The sequence below is a fragment of the Gracilinanus agilis genome, chromosome 1 (assembly GCF_016433145.1).
Source record: "Gracilinanus agilis isolate LMUSP501 chromosome 1, AgileGrace, whole genome shotgun sequence".
NCBI lineage: Eukaryota > Metazoa > Chordata > Mammalia > Didelphimorphia > Didelphidae > Gracilinanus > Gracilinanus agilis.
The window spans coordinates 543,577,127-543,602,947 of NC_058130.1; the positions used below are offsets into that span (position 1 = coordinate 543,577,127).

At 37.0% G+C, this 25,821-nt stretch overlaps 1 protein-coding gene across 1 annotated transcript in view; it reads right to left on the reverse strand.

Annotated features, from left to right (window-relative positions):
* GREB1L (GREB1 like retinoic acid receptor coactivator) overlaps window positions 1-25,821 on the reverse strand; it is a 339,947-nt gene that overhangs the window by 120,709 nt on the left and 193,417 nt on the right. Inside the window, exons 5-6 of the mRNA XM_044683023.1 lie at window positions 11,510-11,669; window positions 11,090-11,287 (exon numbers count right to left, since the gene is read on the reverse strand). Of these exons, the coding sequence (XP_044538958.1) occupies window positions 11,090-11,287; window positions 11,510-11,666 (355 nt within the window). The 5' untranslated portion in view covers window positions 11,667-11,669. The remainder of the gene's footprint in view (window positions 1-11,089; window positions 11,288-11,509; window positions 11,670-25,821) is intronic.

Sequence of the window (25,821 nt, forward strand, 5' to 3'; positions counted from 1 at the left end):
CCTTTGAAAGTGCTATGGTGATGGTTATAATTAGAACAAATAACAATGATTGAACCCTGGCTCAGTAGCATGAGGAGTGACTTCTAACATCTTTCTCTATGAAGTTTCCATGGATACTGTAGGGATAAGAAGAAAGGTTTCTCCTCTAAGGTCTTACAAGCCATGCCCTTGAGAAAGGCAAGAGCTTCATTAAGCAAACAGCTTGTTGTTCAGTCTTAGCTGCAGGCACACTCCTGAAGTGTGACTGACCGTGATTTCTCTCTGATGGATCAAATATAGTGACAGTAACTGAGAAGTCAGAAGGGAATAAAAAAAACAAAACTCAATAATCACTCCTGCGGTTGCTTTCCTAGAAAGCCAGTACACCAGCAGTATCCAAGTCACCGAAACAACCACAGCGATCCTTCCATTATATCCTGGAGTTGACTCACTCCTGGCATGCACATAGGTATAAGCAAGTACATATACATACTACATATAATATACATATGGTTGCATAACCAATACAAAGATTTATACAGACACATAAACAACGGTACAATTTATCCAAATCTGTGGTAGTCCCAGTTCATCTATTCACAAGAGCAGTGATAAGAAAAAATGCTGTGAAATCAATCAATCCATCCACAAACCTTTATTTAAAATTTACTATGTTCCAAGTACGGTGCTCAGCACTGAAATGATAAAGAGAATAAAATATCTACAGATCGTAGGCCAAAAGGGTTCACATAGTGATATGCCATATTACTAAAACTGTAGGAAAACTGCTTCCTCTTTTGGCTAGCACAGTTCCGAGCATTTGCTGACCTGAGGATGACGGGATTTGAAGCCAGAAGGATTTTAAAAGTTCAACCTCTTTTTCAACCTCTCATCCTTCACTTTCCAGGTGAGGAAACTGAGATCAGGAGGGGCTGAATGATTTGCCCCAAGTCACTCAAGGAGAGGAAGGACACCACAGCTAAATGTGCATACTGGATTGTTTTTGGAGATTATAACAGATTTTGGCTCTGAAATTCAATTGAAGAGGTATGGGCAGAGAAGGAAGTGGAAGGGAAGAATTTTCCCTAAGTAATGGCAGGTTGTTTGGGGGAATCAAGTGATATCTACTAGATAAAGTCCTAAAACTACAAGTAACCCTAGGAAGCTCGTGGAGACCTCTTCCACCAAGGGACTGCAGCTCTGGCTCAGTTGTTACCCCAGATGCATCTGTTTCTACACACACAAAAAGAACAATTGGGTTTTAGGTGCTGAGCAAGGGCACTTTGGATGCTTATTTGGGGATCAGAGAAGCTCTGTTCACCCCCTCTGCAAAAAAAAAAAAAAAAAAAAATTCTTGTCTTTAGGAGATCTCATGAATAACTATTGATAGAAATCTACTATCCCTAAAAAGCATGGCTCTCTTTCCTCAGAACTAGGTCACCATGGCAACCAGTCACGCTCCTACTCTACAGTTACTTCCATCTCTTCCTTACTCAGAGCAGGAGTATATTCACTCCAAAACAAAGAGTTGTGTGGCTAGTCTGAGAACACATCCCTCAAACAGAAGGCTATCTGGGCAGGTAGGTAGCACAGCAGATAAGAATGCTGAGCCTGGAGTCAGAAAGATCTGAGTTCAAATCCAGCCTCAGATACTTAAAATCTGTGTGATCCAGGGCAAGAAGTCACTTAACCCTTGTTTTCCTCAGTTTCTTCATCTGTAAAATAGGGATAATAATAGCACCTGCCTTCCAGGATTGTTGTGAGGATTAAATGAGATAATAATCATAAAAAGTTTAGCATAGTAAGTACAATGTAAATATTGGCAGTTAGTATTAAATAACTTTACAAAGCAACAGAAATGTTAGTTTAACAACCAGAAAACTAAACTAAAAGGGCTCTTCCCTTTTACTTTTGCAGCCCAGTTCGGTTGCCCAGGGACCTATGGTGAGACAAGATGAATTGGCTCCAGTCTATACTTTATGAAAATCAGGAGAAGAAAATGGACAAAATTAACCAGGAGAAGCAAAGTTTCAGGGAGATTAAGGAGAGATGTCATCATGTAAGAAAGAAGTAGACTTCAGAAGATGAGGACACCAAATCCAATTTCCCCATTTTATAAATAAAGAAACTAAGACCTAGGAAGGTGAAGTGACTAGGTGGGATTTGAACCCAGGTCCTCTAACTCCAGAACTTCAAGCTGTTTCCACCGTGATATATTTGTGTTGCTTTGTCCCAGATGGCAGACTAGGAATGATGGAGAGAAAAGTTTCAAGTAGACAAATTTAGGCCTGATATCAGTCAGTTGCCTAAATTAAGAGTTACATTAGAGGACAGCTAGATGGCTTAGGGGATGTAGATCCAGGCCTAGAGATAAGAAGTCTTAGGTTCAAATCTGGCCTTAAACACTTTCTATGTGACCCAAGGCAAGTCACTTAACACCAGTTGCCTAGCTCTTACTGCCTAGCTCCTTACTGCTTTCCTGCTTTAGAAACAAAACACAATATTGATTCTGAGATGGAAGGTAAGAGTTTTTTATAAATAAAATAAAAATTTTAAAAGTTACATTAAAGTGTAAAGGGTTTCCCCCAGTCAGTGGTGAGTTCCCCCTCATGAGAGGTATTCAAGTGTCTCTAAGAATCTTGGCACCTGTGAAATTCTGTGATTCTCTGAATATCAGAACTAAAAAGATCCTCTTGGAAATCTCATCTAGACTCATTTAGAGAGGAATATGCTAAAATCTAGAAATCTGTCAAAAATCATTGCACTAGTAAGTCTAAATTTTAGGTCTTAGGATTCTTAGCTTTCCCATTCTCTATTCTCTCACTTTTTTTGCCTTTCTTGCTCCCTCAAGGCTATTGTACCCATGTGGCCTTGATTTTTCAGAGTTGCAATTTGAAGAGAGGTAGGACAAGGGAGAATGTTATGCTAAACCATGTGTTCCAATTTTTGGTTAAGAAAATGTGGTCACCATACCTATAAATTTCTCTATCTTGAACCCGCAGAAGACAACTTGGCTCAAGAACAAAGGAGGAGGAAAGGGTCTGAGTAAACCTTAAGTCAGAGAAAATGTGGGATGAGCTGCAGGGTCAAGGATGGCTTTAGAGTCAACAGAAGAGCCTGGACCAGGCTTATAGCTGTGGCAGAAAATAAGGTTCCCAGGAGTCAATGTTATTCAGACAATATGGTGGAACGATTTAAAATTTTTAATTCAACTTCTTTGGGAATTTGCTTTCTCTTATCATGTGGATGTAGAATGTGACAAAGCCCACCTGAGGAAAATCAAAATATAAAAGCTTCAACAATGCTTATGTTGTCATTGTTTAGAATGAAAGGGTTATGGTAGGGCAGGGAGGCTACTGTTAGGAATCAGTTAAAATTTCAATGGCAGAAATACGTAGTCTTCTTAGATGTATGTTCCCTGTGTTTTTCTATGGTAGGCCTATAAAGAACAAACATCAAATGCTCAATTAAAAACTCAAATCTCAATATTTAAAAAAAAAAAAAAAACTTGACTTACTGGTTTACATTACAAAAGCAGCAGCAACTCAGATATCCATCTGAAATGATCCCTGAATGTGACCCTGCAGAAGGAGGTTCACAAAAGGTTCACTCTCCTGGGGAGAGGGCCCTAAGGAAGCAATCTCTTCGAATATTTGCCCTATACTCAGGATGCAAGAGGACCCACACCTGCACACACAGAGAGCACTTTCTTCTCTTAGCCCGCTAACAAAATACTTCTGTGAGAACACCACCAAAAATTAGAAAAGCACCAGAAAACAAAACATGCCAGAACATGACAGATCAGGAAAAATCCAAATTGCTCTCCCCCAAAAAAGCAACGTAGTGTCAAAAATAAGAGCGGGATAATAAATAACCTTTAAGACCTCCATCTGCATTTCTTTGGGAAAACAACTGAAGGTTTCACTTCACAGGAATGGATTTACATCCTCCAATTATCTCTAACTGAAGGCTTAAGGGGGAGCTAAAAACAGGGAGGGGAAAGTTTACTAAAACAGCTCTAAACGCAAACAAAAGTAATCAAAGCCAGTATTCCAAAGTCAAAGATTTCCCTTCCCTCCCCACAGAAGGTATATAATCAATGGCCTCACAGTGGGGTACAAACCTGCAGAGGACCTGGAAATTTACATAAGATATTAGTAGCATAAATTTCCATTTGAATAGTAGTTTCTTGGCAGCTCATCAGGTGTTAAGGACCAGTTTATCTAATTGCCTCCAAAAATAGTCTTTATGCCCTAGGTAAATAGAGGGTTTCTCCTAAAAGCCAAGGCTCTTCTTAATCACTACCAGTCATTATAACACCCTTCGAAACTATCAAAATGACAGTATGGATAGCATTGCTCTGGGAAGAGGCCCTCCTGAAATAATTAAAGGAAATTAGCGGGCTCGCAATGAGGATGTTTTTTACTTGGGGAAAAAACTGAAACCAGCAAACCTGGGAGGAAAGAACCTTAAACGAAGGGGGTTGGGTGCTTCCCAGTGAGCTAGGCAGCTTGGCCAGCAGGAATCTAAGTTTTAAGACCAGGGTTTAAGGTAGCTCTAGGTTTGGATTGGGAGCCTGGCTTTATTCTCAGGAAAACATTATGCCTCCCAGTTTCCCACTTTCCTTATCAGTTACGTAAATGTTATGGCCCTTCCCTCCAGTTTCCCTAGGGAACTCCAAGATAAGGCTGCTTACGTAGCAAACATAATGGTCTTTAAAATCATTTACGTAGATGGTCTTTAAAACCATCCCATTTTTACTCTCTGATGGCTGCAACAAGAATGTTTTAGTGGGTCCTGAGCAGCTTGTCACATCTTGTTAATCTTAAATTCACAACTTGGTTCTCACCGACAGCCTTAAAACCACTTAAAAGGACTGCGTGGTGCTTAACAGTGAACACAAGAATGAGCTAGTAACTGTTTCATATTTACCTGCTGACTAGTTCATTGATTAAAAAGGAAGGCAGAGGACCCAATCTGTGTGTAGCCTTTGGATAAGGTATGACACCTTTTTTTTCTCAAGAGTACCCATGCCTAGGAAGAGTATATCTTAAAAGAACTTTTGCAGATGAACAGGAAAAAAAAAATTAGGGGGCCAGCTTCTAGGCAAAATTTGCAGACTGTTCCACACAGATAATAATTAATTAAATACTGATTATGTTAACTAGGGTGGAACATACCTCTCCCCTTAAGTCTTTGTTAAATAAATCTGAAGAAGAACCAGGAGAACATTATACACAATAAATGAAATATTGTGGAATAATCAAATGTGAAAGACTTCGCTACTCTCAGCCATACAATGATCTATTCTAGGACAATTCTGAGGGACTAATGACAAAGAATGCTCTCCATCTCCAGAGGAAAAACTGTTGGAGTCGGAATACAGATGAAAGCATATGACTTTCCACTTGTTTATCTGGGTATATATTTTGGGCTTTGGTTTTATAAGATTATTCTCCTACAAAAATGAACAACATGAAAATATGCTTTGTGTGAGAATACATATATAACCCAGATTGAATTGTCAGCTCTGGGAAAGGAGAGGGAAGAAGGAAGGGAGACAACATGGATCACATAAATTAGGAAAACTCATGAAAATTTGTTATTAAAATTAAAAAAATTAAAAAGAAAAGAAATCTAAAGACTAATCAATAATATTTGGAAGCAGGATCCCCCAAAAGTCGTTTGTTAGGGAGAAGGGCTATTTAACAGTATAACAGCCCCATATAGTGTGGATTATTGATTTACGTTTAATAGTGCCAGATTTTATTACATATAAAATTTAATAATTTCGTTATCTGCTTTGATGATTACCAGGCCTCATCTTCCACTTGCCTTTTGGCTATTTTACTTCTCCAAGATGGAATGTACAAAGTGGCACAGGAGGAGAGAACAGAATTCCAATTGTAATACAGATCTTATTATCTTATCTGGCCTCACATTTGTGGGGGGGGGGGCTCACTTTAATAAGTTTTTGTTTTACAGCATGAGTTTTGCAAGGAAAGGGCCCTAAGACGTTTCCCCAGATGTTCATATGTCCACATTTTCATTTTGGTTTTCATGAAAGCTTTGTTTTCTTATCAAAGTGTGACTCCAGGGGGCATAACTAGGACCAACAGGTAGATGCTATAGGAATCATATTTTTATCTTTATTTTAAGCAAGGACTTAGTAGCTATTTGAGCTTTCTGAAAAGAGAATTAACTGAACCAGGAGGTAGTAACTTCTATATTTTTACAGTATTCACATAGAGATTGATGGCTTCCTGCCTGGATGCGATTGGGATTTATGCTTTGGGTACATTATGGTCTGAAAACTCATAGGTTCTTTTCAAATGAAGGATTCTAAGACTTTTGGAATTATAGCTAATTCCAATCAATTTAATATATGAATTTTCACCGTTGTGACTTTGTCCAAAGCTATGTTATAATAGACAACTGAATCATATGACCCAAAATATAATGAGGGAGGTAGGGAAAAATATAATTTGACCTGCAATATAACCAAATACATGAACTATAGAAGCACTTTTACAACAGACTTTTCCATTCATGTTGGAACCAAGGCAAAGTTTGCCAGAAGAGAAGATGGACAGTAAGAAATTTTTTAAATGGAGGTGGCAGTTGCAGTATAAAGGGGAAAAAAAGCACATGGCTGGGTGTCCGAAGATCTAGGTTTGAGTCTTGATCCTATCATTATCTAGTATGTGAAAACTACTTTATATCATTTAGCCTCAATTTCCCTATGTGTAGAATAATGACTAGCATTTCTTAATCACTTCGAAGTTTACAAAACTCACTAAAAATATTATCCCATTTTATCCTCATAACAATCCAGGAAAATAGGAGCTATTATTATATCCATTTTATAGATGATTAAACTAAGGCAGGCAGAGGTTAAGTGACTTGCCCAGTGTCAAATAGTTAGCAAGCATCTGAGACTGGATTTGAACTTAAATTTTCCTGTCTCCAGATACTCTCTTACTGTGCCACCTAGCTATTTCCACATTATGATAACAATACGTATGCAACCTTTCACAAGGTTAATTATTTCCATTCCCATTATTATAAGAGATCATCCAGTTGACTGAAAAATGAAATAGAAAATGCAAAAGTTAAAAGCAAACTATCTGATACTACTATTATTTTGTAGGAGAGAGTGAAGTTTGTTCTTCTCTCACCAGAATTAATGTAATAATGAAAAATAGGAGGCAAATAAGAGGTAACCAGATATTAATATGCTAGTGAAGTACAAAGCCAGTCTTTTATCTCTTTAAGAAGTATGAAGAGATGGTCTTCTTAAATTTTAAGGGCCATTGGCTACTCATTAAGAGCAATTTGACCACACCCTAATGATCTTTAAAAAACTAAGCCTGTCAAGGGTCTTGGTAAGAGGGGATTTAATCTCCTCCCCTGATATTGAGGTATACTATCTTGTAGTTGAATCACTTTTCTAGCAGTGACATTATAACTAACAGGGAACATATTTGTAGAGAACAATCTGAGATAGAGAGCAAAGACACACTCACACATTCCCCCATCTGCCACTTGCCAAAGACTCGGAGAAATGGCATTTGAGTCAGGAAGCATCTTCATAGATCAAAAGAGACCTGACTATGGATTCAAAAAAGAACTAGCCTTAGCAGTGTAGGATTGAACTGTGGATGAACAGATACAAGCATCTAGCTGAGTGATCTATTCCTTAAGAGGCTATGCCCACAGGATAGCAGAATGAAAAAACTATAAGGAGAAAAAGGGCACTAGGCTCTTGAAATACTTGGAGACTTAAGTTGCTTGGTTATATATAATTCCTCACTAACAATGTAGTATTCTTCCTACTAATGCTGTATATTTTAATGAGATAGGGTAACCAACATTTATGAGGGAAATGTTTTATAGTTACTATTTTTACTATGCCATCTTAGTAAATGCCTTCCTTTGAGTTAACCATGTCTACTGGCTATTAAAGATAAATTCAGTGCTGGGAGCTCATGGGTTATACATTTAGGAATACAGACTTTCAAAATGGAGATAGTCAATTCTCAGCATTTGCATGTTTAAGTTTTGAAACTTCAAGGATTCACATGATTTTATTAGTAATCTCATTTTTATTTCTACATTGTGGCTCCCCTATCCCTGCGAGAAATCAGGCCAGGGAATGCTATTTCCCATCTGCTTCAAAAAGCTAGTCCCTAGGTTCTTAGGTTCAAATCTGGCCTCAGACACTTCCCAGCTGTGTGACCCTGGGCAAGCCACTTAACCCCCATTGTCTAATCCTTACCACTCTTCTGCCTTGGAGCCAATACACAGTATTGACTCCAAAACGGAAGGTAAGGGTTTAAAAAAAAAAAAAGGCAGTCCCTTTTCTGTCTTTCATACTGTGGCAATTTACTGTAGCTTTGGCTGCAGAGTGGGTAAATGATTGCTATTACAGACTTATCAGACATAAATCACTTTAATCAGGCCCTGATTCAAGGACCTGTTATAATTTTATTTTTCCTTACTTCGGATTTTTACATATAAAATTTGAATATTTTATATTTCATCCAGTAGTTACTTTTTTCTTTTATTTGGATTTTTTTTGATGTTTTTGATATTTTTCTTTGGCAATGATTCATATGCCTCAGCCATGTATCCCTGTGTGATCTCTGTGTTTGTCAATATCCTCCTTAGGGGGGAATGTGTGTTTATCCTATTTTGAGGGTAATTTTAGGACAAGAAACTTGCTGCCTCCCCAAATCCAGAAGGTGAACTGTTTGGAGAAGGCAATATGAAGATGTCTGCAGAGACCACATGCTGCACAAGAGGATCCTGAGTGAACTTTTGGATATGATAAATTGAACTTTGCGAGGTTGAATGCATTTGTTTTGAATGTATGCTTTTGTGCCAAAGGAGATTGCTCCCTAATTGGTTTTGTTCTTTCCCTCTTGTCCCCAAATTGTTGTAATTTTCCCTTGGAGGCTGCAATGCTGTATGTACCTTTAGTTGAAAATCTTTGGAGTTTTAAGTTTGTTATATTTAAATGATCCACTGGGGCAACTAGTCTCCCAAAGGATCACAGGGGGAAATGATTAAGTGGAATTTTGTGTCCCTGGACTACATTTCCCAGCACCCCACTCTCCTGCTAACATAGGCAGGATGTGGATTTCCAGGTAGCTCTGCCTCTCAGGGGTGGGGCTTCTGGTCAGGGTTTTTTGGCTGTAGCTCTAAGAGGCAGGCTGCTCTGGCTCTTGTCTCCCTTGCACCCCTTTTCTCTTGCCTTCCCCCTTTTTTACAACTGGCAATCTCATACATTCATGACTATGCCCAATACAGAAAAAAATGAGAGGTTTGATGCCTACAAGTTTGTGGAGTAGCTAGTTTTTCTACATGTTGTTTCACTGGTCTCGTTCACCTTACTGCTGTAAAGAGCTCCTGTGCATTCATTGCATGTTTTAATTATTTGCCTTTAAAACTCAATTTTTGTTGTAATTATGCCCCCACAGCACAGTGCAGGTCCTTTGGGATCTAAGCTCAAGTATACAGTCAGTGATGTGGTTTAGTAAGAAAATAAAGGTGTTAGATAAACTCTGTGCTGTAATGCCTGCAGCCTGCATGTTTGGTGTTAACAAAATGACTATTCGTTATATCTGCAAAAAGAAGTTTTTATTTATTTATTTATGCTGTCATTTATTTATTTATTTGTTTGTTTATTTATTTGTTTATTTATTTATGGTATTGTGAGTTTCATGTGATGTTTTCTAAAATCAATATTTTTTTAAAAAATGAGATGTAGGAACTTACCCAAAAGAAAAAATATTGTGCATGTTACCAATTGTATTTTATGTACTGAATTTTAAGGGTTACTTTATAGTTACTGGGTTAGGAAAAGTACAAATTATCAGAATTAAAGTTTTGTTACAAAGAACTCTATGCAGAAAAGTGTATTCTCAGCAATCTCTAGTGAAAGATTATAGTTTTGGGGGGATTTTGGGCACTTATCTCCTATTTTCCCAGGGGTTCATGGTATCAACATTCTCATTTTTTATTTTCATGCCATCTTCTAGAAATTTTACCCCCTGGGAAATTTGAGCATTGACTATTTCTTTGGAGACTTAACCCACCTAGCTGGAAAGCTTTTGAGCAGTCCTGGAAGGGTGTTACATTATTATACTTTTGGGCAGAGGTAACCTATCAAACACAACATGGTCCCCAATAAAACAGAATTCCTATGTATAATTTAAAGCTCTGGTGTCAAATAGAAATAGAAGCCCCTAATTCATATATAAGGAACCATGTGGGCTGCCTGGATCTTATTGTATTTTCACTTAATTTGTTAAAAATTTTCCAAATTATATTTTAATCAGAAGTGTTGCAGTCAAATGTGGTTGGGACTGGGGTGGGGTTTTAAACGCATGATATAAGAGTTTGGGGCAAAGAACCATAAGACTTAGGTTTGTAGTTACTATCTAGCCATAATCTTCTTCTGCCTCATTTTCTCTAACTGTAAAATGGACATTATATCATCTGTCTTGCCAACCTCAGAAATCTACATGCCAAGATGATCAGTTATTTTCAATAAATTCCCAACATATCCATTATGTTCAGAGACTAGTAGTCTAACAGAAGCATCCAATAAAAGAAAAAGAAAATTATGAGAAAGAACGCTATTCACATCCAAAGAAAGAACTGTGGGAGTAGAAACACAGAAGAAAAACATTTGCTTGATCACATGGTTTGATGGGGATATGATTGGGGATGTAGATGCTAAATCAGGGGTCGGCAACGTATGGCTCTTTCTACAGGAGCCATAAAGTCAATTTTTTTTCAGGCACTGTTACAGGAGCGCGCCCTGTGAGCACTGTACGGCTCTCACAAAATTACATTTTAAAAAAATGTGGCGTTTATGGCTCTCACAGCCAAAAAGGTTGCCAACTACTGCTCTAAATGATCATTGTAGTGCAAATATTCATAATATGGAAATAGGTCTTGATCAATGATATATGTAAAACCCACTGGAATTGCTTGTTGGCTATGGGGGAGAGGGGAAGGAAAGAATATGAATCATGGAACCATGGAAAAATATTCCAAATTAATCAATTAAGTTACTTAATTTAATTTTTAAAAACCTTACCATCTGTAGTGCAAGACCCTTCTGGGGCAGGCTTTTGTGAATAGGGAATTGGTGGGCTATTTGAATCTGACATTTCCTCATCCTCTTCTTCATCTTCCATTTCATTAGTAGTTGGGTTGTTAGAAAAGTCCAGACTCCCATTTTGAGTGTAGCGGTGTACCAATTCTTTATCCAAATCTTCTACTTTGGGTTTGACATCTGAATAAGGAAACAAACTCAAGGTAATATCATGTTGGGACTTATTGAAAAAACTCCTTAAAGGGAAAAAATCCTAGCAGACAAAGAAAATGATCTGGAAAAGCTGTTTCAGGGAAGTGGGAAAGTTTCAAGAGAGTGATTCAGAAATTTCCAATCTTTGAACTCCATATCTTTTAAGAACAAGGAAGGCCACAATATTGGTATTGAGTTCGGGGAGCTTACCTGCAGGAGAGAAGGGGTGCTGGTCAGGGTCCAAATAGAGCTGAGAAAAAATTGGCCTTGGCACAACACTACTACATCTCAAGGATGCTTCTATTGAATTGTGTAGAGCTTCTTCAAAACGGGCAGATTTCAGTTGCCCTGCATATGAATTCCCCATGATCTAAAAAAAAAAAAAAAAAAAAAAAGAGGGAGAGTATTTAAAACTGAATGCAGTAGGGAAAGATTACATACATAAATTCTAGTTATACACATTATAAATTCTCTCCTATTTGAGGATTGATTGATGAAACACATATGGTTATATTATTAATTCTTCTATTCAGGGTTACTGGGTTTAAAAAAAAGTCTGTAGCAAATCATTCAGGTTGCTGGCCCTTGGCAAGCTTTAATACTGCTTTAGAAGGTCCTCTCCATGTAGAACCTTTAGAGATTCTCACTTAACTCACTTGCTTGGTCTATTCTTCTGCTGAACTTCATAGCAATGTTATAAGACAAAGTAAGTGCTAGATTTGCTTGGTATTATAGCAGTTTCTACAAACACTAGCTGGTCCCCATATCGCTGTCCCAACCTCACTAGGAGGAGAGCACAGTAAATGATGACAAACTTTTTAGGAATACAGCACCAACGATTTTTGTCTTGTTGGCTCTGTGAATGGGTTATTTTTATGGTTCATGAAGACTATATCAAATGAACAGAATCTTTGCTACAAAATTCTATATCTGTCACTTTTTGGAAGCCAGATCCCAGACAAAGATTCATTTCCCAACTAGTACTCTTTTCTGAATCATGTTAGCTCCTAATATGCACTAGGATATTTACATTGAACCATAAGTTCATCAGTGTAGATGTTCTCTCCAATAAGACACCAACCCAACACATGCATCCTGCCATGCTTTCTCAAGCTGTGCAACTTTTGCTCCTATTCACCTATGATTCTCTGCAAGGAGCTGACCTGATGCAGTGGGGGTCTTTCTCAAAATTCCTTGACACTGAGTCAAAATCCCTTGACATGAGCCATTTATTGGCTGTGTCATTATGTGACCAAGCCACTTTAATTTCTGGTCATAAATCTCTCTGTCAACATCCTTCATCCTATTTCTGTGTGATTCTTCATTAGCAAATACACTATACTATACTCATATCTGACATGCAAAGCCATAATAAGGAATTTTTACATCCAAGCTAATTCACTGAGAAAAGTGGTGAAAGAGAAGACATATCCCTGCAATCACATGCAATTATACATCATCATGAGCATTGCAATATAAGATGACCAATAAATGAAGCCATTGCAATTGCCACACACACACACACACACACACACACACACACACACACACACACACCCCTCTCTATCTCTTGCTAGGAACCAGTCATTTGCTAGGTCCCTGACCCACAAATATCTTAGCCAGTTATTTATATCCAGAGCCTCTTAACACAAGTTCTAGCATGCTGGAAGCATTTAATAGATGACTGCTGATTGGACTAGCTCCATTTTCTTAGGAAGAGTCCTGTTAGCCTACCAAATGTAAATCCCTACCAAAAAAAAAAAATCCAACTAAACAGAGAATGTAGAGTTTCATCCTTGCCCCATGAAATATTTAGAGAAGGTGAGAAAAAAGGACTGAAAAAAACATATTTAGAAAAAAGGCAACAATCTGTATATATAATTTCTTTTTTAAAAAAACCTTACCTTATCTTTAAAATCAGTACTGGGTATTGGTTCCAAGGCAGAAAAGTGGTACGGGCTAGGCAATGGGGGTTAAGTGACTTGCTCAGAGTCACACAGCTTGGAAGTGTCTGAGGCCAGACTTGAACCTAGGACGTCCTATCTCTAGGCCTGGCTGTCAATCTGCTGAGCCACCTACTTTGCCCCCCACCCCTTAATTCCCTTTCCAAAGCAGTATTTCTCATCAGTACAACTTAATAGTACTACTTTCTATTTTAATTCTAGGCTCTAAAAGATTACTTGGAAATTGCAAATCAATCAATCAACAATTATTTATAAAGTGCCCATTATGTGTCAAACATTGGATATACAAAGAAAGAAATGAAATATTCCTGCCTGTAAAGAGCTTATAACCTATGGAAAGAGATAAGAAGCAGAGAGATAAGTATAGGAAAATATATACAAAAAAAATAAGGTAATTATGGATCAGTACTAATTCAGTAGGTAAAGGATCAAAAGAAGTTTCAAGAAAAAAAGATGGAACTTGAGTTGAATTTTGAAGAAAAAAAAGGAATTCTAAGAATCAGAAGTGAGGTGTTTATGCATTCCTAGGTTTTGCAGGTAGCCAGTGCAAAGGCATGGAGATAAGAGATAGTATGGTCTGTGAGGAACAGCTAGAAGGCCAGTATGAATGGTCAGAAGAAAGTAAGAAGTGGAGTAATGCATATAATAAGATGAAAAAGATAAGTTGGGGTCACATTTTGAAGAGCTTTAAAAGGCAGAGGAGTTTATATTTTATGCTAAAGGCAATAGGAAGTCATTGTAATTTGTTGATTAGGGAACTGACATAGGCATGTTCTTCAGAAAAATCACTTTGTCCTTTTTTTCTTTTTAACATATTTTTATTTATTTCATTAAATATTTCCTCCAAAATTGTGACATTAGGAAAATCACTTTGGTCGCTATATGGAGGATAGACAGATATGGGGAGAGGCTTGAGGCAGGGGGACCAAATTAAAAAGCTATTAAAATTATCCAGGAGACATATGAAGGGCCTGACCTAAGAGGTCAGTCATACGAGCAAACAGAAGTGGGATGATAGGAGAGATACTGTGAAGGTTGAAACAATTAGTTTTGGATACTGAGAATCTGCCTATGTGGGATGAGAGTAAAGAGCTGAGGATAATTCCAAAGTGATGAATTTGAGTCACCAGAAGGATGGTGTCGCCTTTGACAGAAAGGGGGAAATTCACGAAAAAAGGATAGTTTTGGGCATAAAGAAGAGTCCTCTTTCGGAGAAGCTGAGTTTGAGATGTCTGGGAGATATCCAGTTTGAAATTTCCAACAGAAAGTTAGTGATATGGAACAAGAGTTGTGAGAGAGACTAAAGTTTTTTTGTGTCAGAATCAAGCTAGAAGAAATGTTTTACTGACTCCCCAGTTGGTTAATTTGAAGACCTCACGAGGCTCATCTTTGAGACCACATCCTCATTCCCTAAAGAATGTGGACAGCTGATAAGGTATGGAACCATTTCAAGGGAAGATATAGGGGCAATTTCAGTCCTCCTTCTACCCTCTAGAGTTATATTTTCAGGATCCCTAAGTAAGTGCTATCTTTTTTAACTTTTGCTACTGACTCTGGCCCTCTACAACAGTAACATCAAACTCAAATAAAACCCTATATAAGAATCCCTGCCAGCTTCATACTGACTTAAAAAACTACATGTTAACCTAATCTATGTTCTACTGGATTTTTTTTTTTTAAATATTTCCTAATTACAATTTTACCTGGTGCTGCTGGTATTTGACACCTCTGTTCTATCAATTTCCTAAGTAGAATGGAAACAAAGTGATTCCCATCACTTCTTAGATTAAAAAAAAACGAAAGTAAACTCCACCTCCCAAACCCTGAAGTCTTAGCTTGACAGAAGCTACTATATATTCCTCCACCGATGTTTGTTTATTTAGGAAACAACAAAAGGTTATATTGTATATAAACATTATGCTGTATGGGACCCTAGTTCCTTAGTCCTTTTATATTTGGGATTTGTAGCACAGAGTAGTAAAGTGGGTAAAATATCTTGGTCTTGCTCCCAGATGTGGGAGAGGCCTGCCTGGCTATAACTCATCAATCAAAACAATTTCATCTTTCCAAATCTCAAAGGGAAACACATTGAAACATGCATTCTTTTTGTATGAAAAAGACCCATGACAAAGATAGTAACAGATTAGACGATAAATTGACTCACATTCTATAGTACTTGGGTTTCAAGTGTGGGAATAATTTTTTCCACATCACAGCAAGTCAATCCTTTTATCCCTTCCTAATTGATTCTCCAGGGAACTGGGTAGCATTCTGGATTGAGCAACAGCCTTGAAGTCAGGAAGACTCCAGCCTCACTGGGCAAGTTACTTAATTTCTGTTGGCCTCAATTTCCACAACTGTAAAATATGGATAATAACACACCTACCTTGCAAGGGGTTATGCTTTGCCATAATTCCTGGTACATGGTAGGTATTATAGAAATGTTTTTCCCCCCTTTCTCTCTTCTTCTGCTCACCCTCTGCCCTCTTAGGTGTCTCCACTAGATTTTCCCTTAGCATCATAGGATTCTATGCTGAAAGTCATGATTCCATAAAATAGCTTAATCGATATCATGCCTCATTTGAAGTTCCTTTTCTTTTTGTCAGTTAGCTGTCTGACACTTTGTAGCCCCATTTGGTTTTTTGGGGGTTTGCCCTTTCCTACTTCATTTTACAGATGAGGTAAAAAATTGAAATGGACATTGATAATGATTTATTAATGAAGTCTGAGAAAGGATAGTCACACAGGCAGAAGGAAAAACAAGAAAGGGTTGAATTTTAGGGAAACCATGGGAGGAGAAAATATTGGAGGTTGGTGGCAATCAAAAACTGCAGATAAGTTAAGAATGAGAACTGACAAGGGGTCCAAAAATCTAGCAATTAGCTTATTGCCAACTTTTATTTTTATATAGTCCCTGCAAACAATTTAATTTGACAAATATTTATTAAGCATTGACCTAGGCACTGAAAATACAAAGACACCAATGAAACGGTTTGTATACTCAAGGAGTTTTGAGGAAAGGAAGAGGGAGAGGAAGAAGGATACCACATGCACATAGATAAGTAAATAATGTACTTCCTTCCAACCAGAGTCTGTTATTGTCTCTATAAAGCCAGATTCTTTCATCAATTATCTATCCTGAAACAACTTTGCTTTTAAAGGCAATTTTATGAGTCTCTCAGGATGTAGGATTATGAATCTTCAAAGTACAGGAGACAAGAAAAATAAATTGAAACACCTTTGTCTACTTGAGAGACTTTATTAAAAAAGCCACCAAGAGACTTTTAATATTCACAATACAGACAAGAGCCAATCATTAGGTCCTATATATTCCTTCTAGTTTACGGTATCCTGACAACTGAACATTAGGAAAAAAATCTTCATCCTTTCTATGATCTAAAAGGTAGACATGGGGGCAGCTGGGTAGCTCAGTGGATTGAGAGCCAGGCCTAGAGATAGGAGGTCCTGGGTTCAAATCTGACCTCAGACACTTCCTAGCTGTGTGACCCTGGACAAGTCATGTGACCCCCATTGCCTAGCCCTTACTGCTCTTTTGCCTTAGAACCAATACACAGTATTGATTCCAAGACAGAAGGTAAAGATTTTTAAAAGTAAAATAAATAAATAAATAAATAAATGAAAGGCAGACAGCAAGAAAACCTGCTCCTGAGAGTAGATGGTAGTTCTACAGTTCTCTAGAGTTAACTGTACCTCTTTCTTTCTCTTCCTTTTTTTTTTTTAACTCTCACCTTCCATCTTAGAATCAATAGAATGTATTGGTTCTAAAGCCAAAGAGCATAGGAGCTAGGCTTTTGGGGTTAAGTGACTTGCCCAGGGTCACACATAGCTAGGAAGTGTCTGAGGTCAGGATCTCCGATCTCTACACCTGGCTCTCTATCCACTGAGTCACTTAGCCGCCTCCTATACTTATATCTGTATGGCAACAAAATATTGGAGACACACACATGCACATACACAGAAAGCAAGAGACAGAGAAATATTCATGTGGAATTGCCTTCAGATTTAAAAGTAGACACATACCAAAGAATCAGTCTCACATAATCTTATCTTTTTTTTTTCCTCTTAAAAACAACAAAAGCAATCCTATTACTTCCCACATTTCTTTCCAAATAATTTTGGCTTGATGTTAAGAAAACTTATTAACAATTAGAACTGTCCAAAATGAATTGAATGCCAGATAACATATTCCATTTTGCTCTCACTTGAAGAAGTTCTGCTTAGGCAGACTATAAGGGTGGGAACTTTTATTTTTGTCTTTGTAACCTAGCCCCTTTGCACAGTGACTGGCATATGGTAGTGACCTAATAAAGGCATGCTGACTGATTGATTAATATACCTATTAATGTGGATGGTCTTTAACATCCCTTCTCTAGATTTATGGTCCATGATCTGTACAGCAGTTTGCATTTTTTGCTCTGGACCTGTGAATTCATCAGGATAAAGTAATCCTTGTGTGGAAAATCCTTTCCACAGATGTAAGGGAACAACTTCTCTGGCACTTATAGCTTAGAGTTGCCTGGAGGCACCAAAAGGTTAAATGACTCGCCCACGGTCAGAAGCCAGGCTTGAACTTGGGTCTTTCTGACTCTTAAAGCCAGACAACTCTTTTCCTCTGCTGTATCACCTCTCTACACAAGTATCACTTAAACCTCATGTAATATAGTTGTATTTTATAACATTTGCCCCTGAAGACAATTATTTTCATTACTTTTCAAATATGTTATGTGTTGGTGTTATATCCAACAGATACTGATGGTATATCAATGCTTCTTCCACATCCTCCCTCTAGATAAATTATGGCATGAATATATAGTACCTTAAAATTGAAAATCAAGTAAGAATAACATTAATATTGAAGCCTGGGCAGAAGAGAAAGAGGAGAACGGAGTGAATTTGGCATTATTAAACACAAAACAGAGAAGAACCTAGGCAAATTGGGAAGATTAAGAACCTACCTATACCTTTCAAAGAAGAAGGACTGATTTCTTCACTAATTTTTCTTGGCACAATCTAGCAAATGTCTTGCTAACAGAGTGCAAAAGATTCTTATTTAACAACAGGACTTGGCAATGTTGCAAGCATCCACGTGGTGCTTGTAAGATTGTGTATGAATCCAGAGGCAGCTAGCTAGCACAGTAGAGAGAACACCAGTTCTGGAGATGGAAGGTTCTGGTTCAAATATTGTTTCAGATACTTCCTATTTGTGTGACTTCGGGCAAGTCACTTAATCACAGATGCCTCACCCTTGTCACTCCCCTGTTTGGGAACCAATACTTGGTATTGATTCTAAGAGAGAAGGTAAGAGTTAAAAAAAATTATGTATGAATCCTAAAAAGGCCTTCAATCATAACAACAGTAACAGCAATCCAGTGAGAAATTTATTTGCATTAGGGAAGGAGAGACCTAGATGACATAATAGCTGTGTGACCCCAAGAAAATCCTTTCATCTCCAGTCCCCTAGGCAACTCTATCAAAAATAGCTGAACATATGGTTGACCTATATTGGTAGAAGGTGTATTCTTATCGGGGAGTTATCTGTAAATAAAATCATGGGTATGGCAATCATCATCATCATCATAATTGACTTTTTTTTAAGGGAATTCTTATCAGGAAACTTCTGCTGGAAGCACCAGGACAGCTTGCCGTTCTTCAGAAATGCTGAAGGGTCTGAGAGGTAGTTGACAATACTCTCTGAATTGTCCTGCCCTCATCTTCACTTTTATGAGTCCACCAAGCTATTGTTCAGTCATGTCGGACCTTCTGGGACTCTATTTTGGGATTTTCCTGACAAGGATACTGAAGTAATACATTATTTCTTTACCAGTTTATTTTACAGATGAGGAACTGAGGCAAACAGGGTGACTTGCCCACTCACACAGGTATTACATGTCTGAAGCCAGAATTGAACTCATGAAGATGAGTCTTTCAGATTCTAAGCCCAGAGTCCTACCCACTGTGCCACTTAGTTTTCAAGTAAAATGATAGGTCTCCTCACTAAGCAAGAAGACTGAGAACTATAAAGATATTCAAGAAAACCTGAGTTCCAATTTTGTCTTCAGGGAGTAACTACTTATGGGTAGAACTCTGGGCAAGTTACTTAATTACCCTGTGCCCATTCTGTCATGCGTAAAATGGGGAAAATAATAGCATCCACCTCCCAGGCTTGTTTTAAGGCTCAGATGAAATGATATATGCAAAGTGCCTTGTAAATTTGAGGGCATTACAGAAATGCTGTCTTTATAATTAAACCCTTACTTTCTGTTTTAGTCACAACTCTAAGATGGAAAAGCAAGGGCAAGGCCATTGGGATTAAGTGACTTGCCCAGAAGTCACCCAGCTGGGAAGTATCTGAAGTCACATTTGAACCCAAGTTGTCCTGACTCCAGGCCTGATGCTCTATCCACTATGCTATGTAGTGGCCCCTTGCTAACCATTATTATAAAGATATGAAATATCGTAAAGCCCTTCTTGCTTGTCTCATACCTTCTCTGCCAAAGTAAAGAGTTATAAAACTGACCTCAGACGCAGAACTGATAGCCAAACTGGCTATCAGCTCATAGCAGAGGACTTAAGCTAGTTCATGCTTAGACACAGATAAACTACATTAAATCCAGGTTCATTTAATGCATATATTTTCATGAAGGTGTTCTTAAAAATCTCATTCAATAGCATTCTATGAGACTGATAATGTAGGCAAATCTACAGCAATTGGCCTCTTTTGGTTTGATTCTCTCTGTCTCTTTGCCTCTCTTTCTTTCCATACCTTTTTTAACTCTTACCTTCTGCCTTAGAATTGATGCTATGTATTGGTTACAAGACAGAAAAGGGGTAAGAATTGGGCAATTGGGGTTCAGTGACTTGCCTAACTTCACCCAGCTAGGAAGTGTCTGAGGCCAGATATGCACCGAGGACCTCTCATCTCCAGGTCTAGTGCTCTATCCATAGAGCCATCTAGCTGCCCCATCTTTTTGCCTTGATTTTGAAAATAAGTCAAGGTCTAAGAGACTCTCAGCATCATATTTGTATGAGCTAGAATTGGCATTTAGCTGAAAGTCAAACCAAACAGATCTAAAGGGAAGCTAGCAGATGAGAAAGATATTTTAGGCAGCAAAAACAAAATATACCAAGGCAAGAATATTTGTAAAGTAAATTACATAAATATGTCTGTCCTGTGTAGGGGGGCAGTTTATGAGTCTATGCTATTGAACTTGCTTTGTAGTCTGTTTTATGTAGTAAACTATGAAGGGCAGAGTGGCATGCCTGTTTTTATTTCCTTTATTTAGCATCAGGTGCTTACTGATTCACAATAAATGTTTTTAGCTAATAATGAGGCTACTAAAACAGAATGGGGGTACCATACCACCCTGGAATGTTATGTGTATCCAGATAATGTTTGTTGTAGTTGTTTCAGTGGTATTCAACTATTTATGACCCATTTGGAGTTTTCTTGGCAAAAATATCAGGTTCACCATTTCCTTCTCCAACTCATTTTATAGATGAAGAAACTGAGGCAAACAGGGTTAAGTGACTTGCACAGGGTCACACAGCTAATAAATGTCTGAGGCTGGATTTCAACTTAGGTTTTCCTGACTCCAGGCCCCGTGCTCTATCCACTGTGCCACATAGCTGCACTTTTAATTGTTACCCAGATAATTATTAGATCCAAATGTATTTTTTTAGAAGTGCCTACCATCTCAGGAAGGCAAATGAAAACTGAGCAACCATTATATCCTCTGCTAATCCTGTATCCTTTTTGGAGAGAAAGGACAGTGGTGGGAAAAAATGTTTTGCTTTTTAAACCTTACCTTCTGCTTTAGAATAAATACTAAGTAGTGGTTCCTAGGCATAACTGTGGTAAGTGACTTACCCCAGTCACACAGCTAGGAAGTGCCTGAGGCCACATTTGAGCACAGGATCTCCCATATTTAAACCTAGTACCCTATCCACTGAACCACCTAGATTCCCTTGACAGGCAAGAATATTAAAGCAGATCTCTACCCCTTGCTAAAGTTTCTATCAGCTTTTCTCAATTATCAGTCCTTCTTTTGTTGATGTTTATGGGAAATATCACAGGAACAAGTAATGGTTCAGTCTGTAGTATTTGTTCTTGTACCTAAAGCTGTACATTTTTGGAACTGTAATGTTTTTCTCTGCACAGTTAAGTAGCAATGAGAATAATATTCTGATTGGCAATATTTATATCTATACATGAAGCTCCCAATACAATGAATCATTACTTCTCTAAGTATACATCCTTAGACATGAAAACTTCACTCATTCACAACAACATATTTATTGTGTATCTCCAATGTGCAAAGTAAAACTTAAGCAATCTCAATGATTTTCTCCTAACCTAAAAATCAAGAGTTTTCCCACCAAAAAAATTAGATGAGACAACCTATCCATATTTTGATTTTAAGTAACTATTTTGGACTCACACCACTATATATAATGTTAGCCTTTCTCATTATAGCAGCTATAACTACTTAATTAAGGAAGAGGGCAAAGGGAAGGGGGAAAATAAAAGAGAAGACCAGAAACATCTTTCTTTACACAGCTACTATATTAGCTTCTTGTGCTAACCAGGTATACAAAATTGTTCCTTCCAACACAGAATACAAACATCTACAAAAACAAAACACAATGAACTCATCAGTCAAAAACAAGTACATTTAAGAATACTACTGAATTATTTCAACAAAGATTCTTGGTAGCAAAGAGTTTTTGCTAATTGCTTTGTCCTTGTCAATATAGCAGCTGTAGGACAAGGATGAAAACAGAAAGCTCTCACTAAGGACAGGTGGCTAATAGACATGAAGCTAGATAGGCATGAAACTAAAATACAAAAAAAACCACACTCCAAATACTGGAATAAATGGAAACAATGATCCAAGGATGACTTACTTAAAAGAAAAAAACCTGAATGCACACTAGGGTACCAGAGTGAATGCAGAATAAGCACGAGCCTTCTGTCTCTAAGGACGTTAGACCCATTTGTATCACAGCTGGCTGAGAATGTGATTCTCTTTTCCATTTCATGTGCACTTAATTCATTAGGTGCCAGGTCTAAAAAAAGATCCTTCTAAATCATCTTCACCACATGTTAGTGATACTTGTAGAATCCCCTTAAAAATAGTTACTTTTGTTATCGTTTCCTCTTCTCTTTTTAAAATAAAGCTTTTTTTTCTATTCTGACAAGAACATTTTCTTTCCTTTTAATTGAAGGCTTAAATTATCATTATCAAATGGATCTCTCTTCCTTATGAAAAATGAAATTGCCTTTTCCTTCTCTTTCTCCTCTACTCTCTTCTCAAGGTCTTCTCTCTAAGGCTAGTTTCTCTAACTACTCTATTACATACAGCTGCCTATTTGAGAATTACTCTGTTAAAACACTTGGTTATGTGGGGGGTGGTTTAAAATAAATTTAATATAGATGGAACAAAATAGTGTTGGGAAGTAATTAGGGTTCAGTAACACTGGATGGCACACTTGCTGGCTTATTATGCAAAAGCAAAGATCAAATGGATTTTGTTTCCTTGATCCCAAGATTGGGATTTGGGGAGTTGGAAGGACCTTAGCAAATCTACCAGGGAACAAGTCAAGGAAAGGCTTAGTAAAAAAAGACTAGAATAGACTTGCATCAGAGTCATGAGATTGGAATTTAAGTCTTGGCTCTGCCATTGACTAGATGACACCGGACAATTAACTTGTATCTTTTCCAAGCCTGTTTCCTCCCTGTTAAAAAAGGGATAATAATTTTTATCCAACTTGACTTATGGGGTTAGTGTGAAAATTAAGTTAGAAAATATAAGAAAAATGTTTTGCAACTATAAAATACTATATAAAGGCAAAGTAGAGATTTCTGAGAAGATAATGGAAAGAGAGATCATAAGTCTTTTTATGATTTCCCTAAAAATAATAGAAAAAGACTGCTAAAAATTCCCACAAGAAAAAAAGACTGTAATAAGAAAACAATAAAAAGCAGAATACCTATACAACAAAAGCAAAAAATGATTATGAATAAATTAGAGAAAAATAGAAATGACTTTATCTCTAAAATCAGGAGGATGAACCATATTGCTTTTCCAAGTCCAAACTGATGATACTATGAAGAATGAAAGAAAAAAGGCATACTGAAAGAATATTTGAAACAGCTTCAGAAAAAGTACAAAAAATTATGTAAGAGAAGGTTAGATGAATAGTAGGTACATTAAATAGAGAACTAATATCAGCAGGAAAAATCAAGAGGTTTAGGAGAAGAAACAGACAGATGAAAAAAATCAGGCAAAATTGGAGGGAGAGCTGAATGCCAATAAAAAATTCGAGAAATGAAACTTAACAGAATCATTCCAAGTACAAATAATTTTAAAATGTCAATAATGTGAGCTCTTCACAGAAAGGGGTTATTTTATTTTATCTTCAAATTTCCAGAGGCCAGCATAGTCCTTTAGGTATAGTAGGTGTTTTAATAAATGTTTATTGGATTGGATTGTTGAATAATTATTCATTTATTCAATCAAAATGTATTTATGTTTACTATATGACAGGCATGGTACTATGCATAGACATCAATTTTTAAAAGTTATAGTACTGTACTATTTAAATTGTTGAATGCCAGAACTAGTAATAGTAATATTTTATTAATTAATTCATATATTTAACATATTGTATGCATATTTATATTTAAAAATTAACAAATATATTAATTAAAAATATTAATAACAGAACTAATAACTAGTAAATGAAATTATAATAATAATAGTAAATATGAATAAAGGTAGTATACTATCTAGTTTATTATTTTTTTTCCAATGAGACAAATATAATTTTGATACACAGAATGGTAGGGATATATCTGAAAAAGAAAACATTAAGCAATTATAATTAATGAATTATATATATCTATAAATATGTATATACTATATATATACTAGGATATATGCATATATCCTAGTTACTAGGACACAGCTATCTACCTAAATTATTCATTATGACAAAAGACAATTCTTAACAGAAATATAAGGATAATTCAATATTAGGAAAAATTCATATGTCATATATATAAAAATACTACTCCAATGCTTTATTCTGATAAGGAAATGACCCCAAGTTCTAGAAAGACAATGCTAGCAAAATACAATTGTCAGGAAGGTTTTATCCAGTTAAAAAGGCTTCAAAAGTAGGTTTCAAAATTAGATTTTTGACTGCTTTCTGAAGGCCTACTGAGATGCTTGGCAGTAGGAAGTTGCTACTGAAAGAAATTGAGAAGAAATTTTGGCTATAGCAATTCATCTGTAAGAGAAATTATATAAAAATCTTATGGTTATTGTGCTATATGTAGAAAATATGTAATTAAAAATAGCATCTATTTATGTTACAAACATTCACAAGTACCGAAATAGAAGGCTTTTCCCTCATCATGGCAAAAACTATCAACTAAGAAATAAAGGCAAGTATTAAATGCAAAGGAAAAAATTAGCATTCCTAATTTTGTTTTTTTAAGAGGTGGTAATGAAAGCAATGTCATCACTTTTATTTATACTGAAAATCAATAAATATCGATTAAATGCCAATTCTTGAACATACCAAGAAAGGTAGATGATATTCTCTTCCCTAAAGAGCTCAGTCTAATTGGGGAAGATAACATGCAAACAACTGTGTACAAACAAGCTATGCACAAGATAAACTGGAAATAATCAACAAAGGGAAGGCACTAGAATTAAGGAGGATTGGAAAAGCTTCCTATAGAAGGTTGGCTTTTATTTGGGGGTTGAAGGAAGCCAGAAAATTAATGAGGCAAAGATGAGGTAGGAGAGACATGAAAGAAAGACAATGAAAATTACTGGAGCCAAGATGGAGTATACCGTAAGGAAAATGCAAAGAATTCATTGTCATTCTTTTTTTTTTTTAAGCCCTTGTACTTCGATGTATTGTCTCATAGGTGGAAGATTGGTAAGGGTGGGCAATGGGGGTCAAGTGACTTGCCCAGGGTCACACAGCTGGGAAATGGCTGAGGCCGGGTTTGAACCTAGGACCTCCTGTCTCTAGGCCTGACTCTCACTCCACTGAGCTACCCAGCTGCCCCCAAGTCATTGTCATTCTATTGCAGAGTATTTGGGATGTAGGTAGACGGGGTCCACATTATGAAGGGCTTTGAACACCAAACAGAAGACTTAGATTGATCTTAGAGGTGATAAGGAGTCACTGAAGTTTACTGAATGGAGAGAGGTAGGAAGATGAAATGATCAGACTTGAATTTTAAGAATTACTTTGACAGATGAATGTAGGATGGATTGGAATGGGAGAGACTTGTGTCAAGGATAATAAACCAAGAGGCTAAAAATAATCCAGGTGTGGGGTCATGAAGACCTGTACTAGAGTGGAAATAGTGTCCAATGTGAGAAAGGAGCATAATTCAAGAGATGTGAGAAAACATAAAATTAGTAGGTCTAGGCAACAGATTGTGTATCAGAGGTGAGAGAGAGAGAGAGAGAGAGAGAGAGAGAGAGAGAGAGAGAGAGAGAGAGAGAGAGAGAG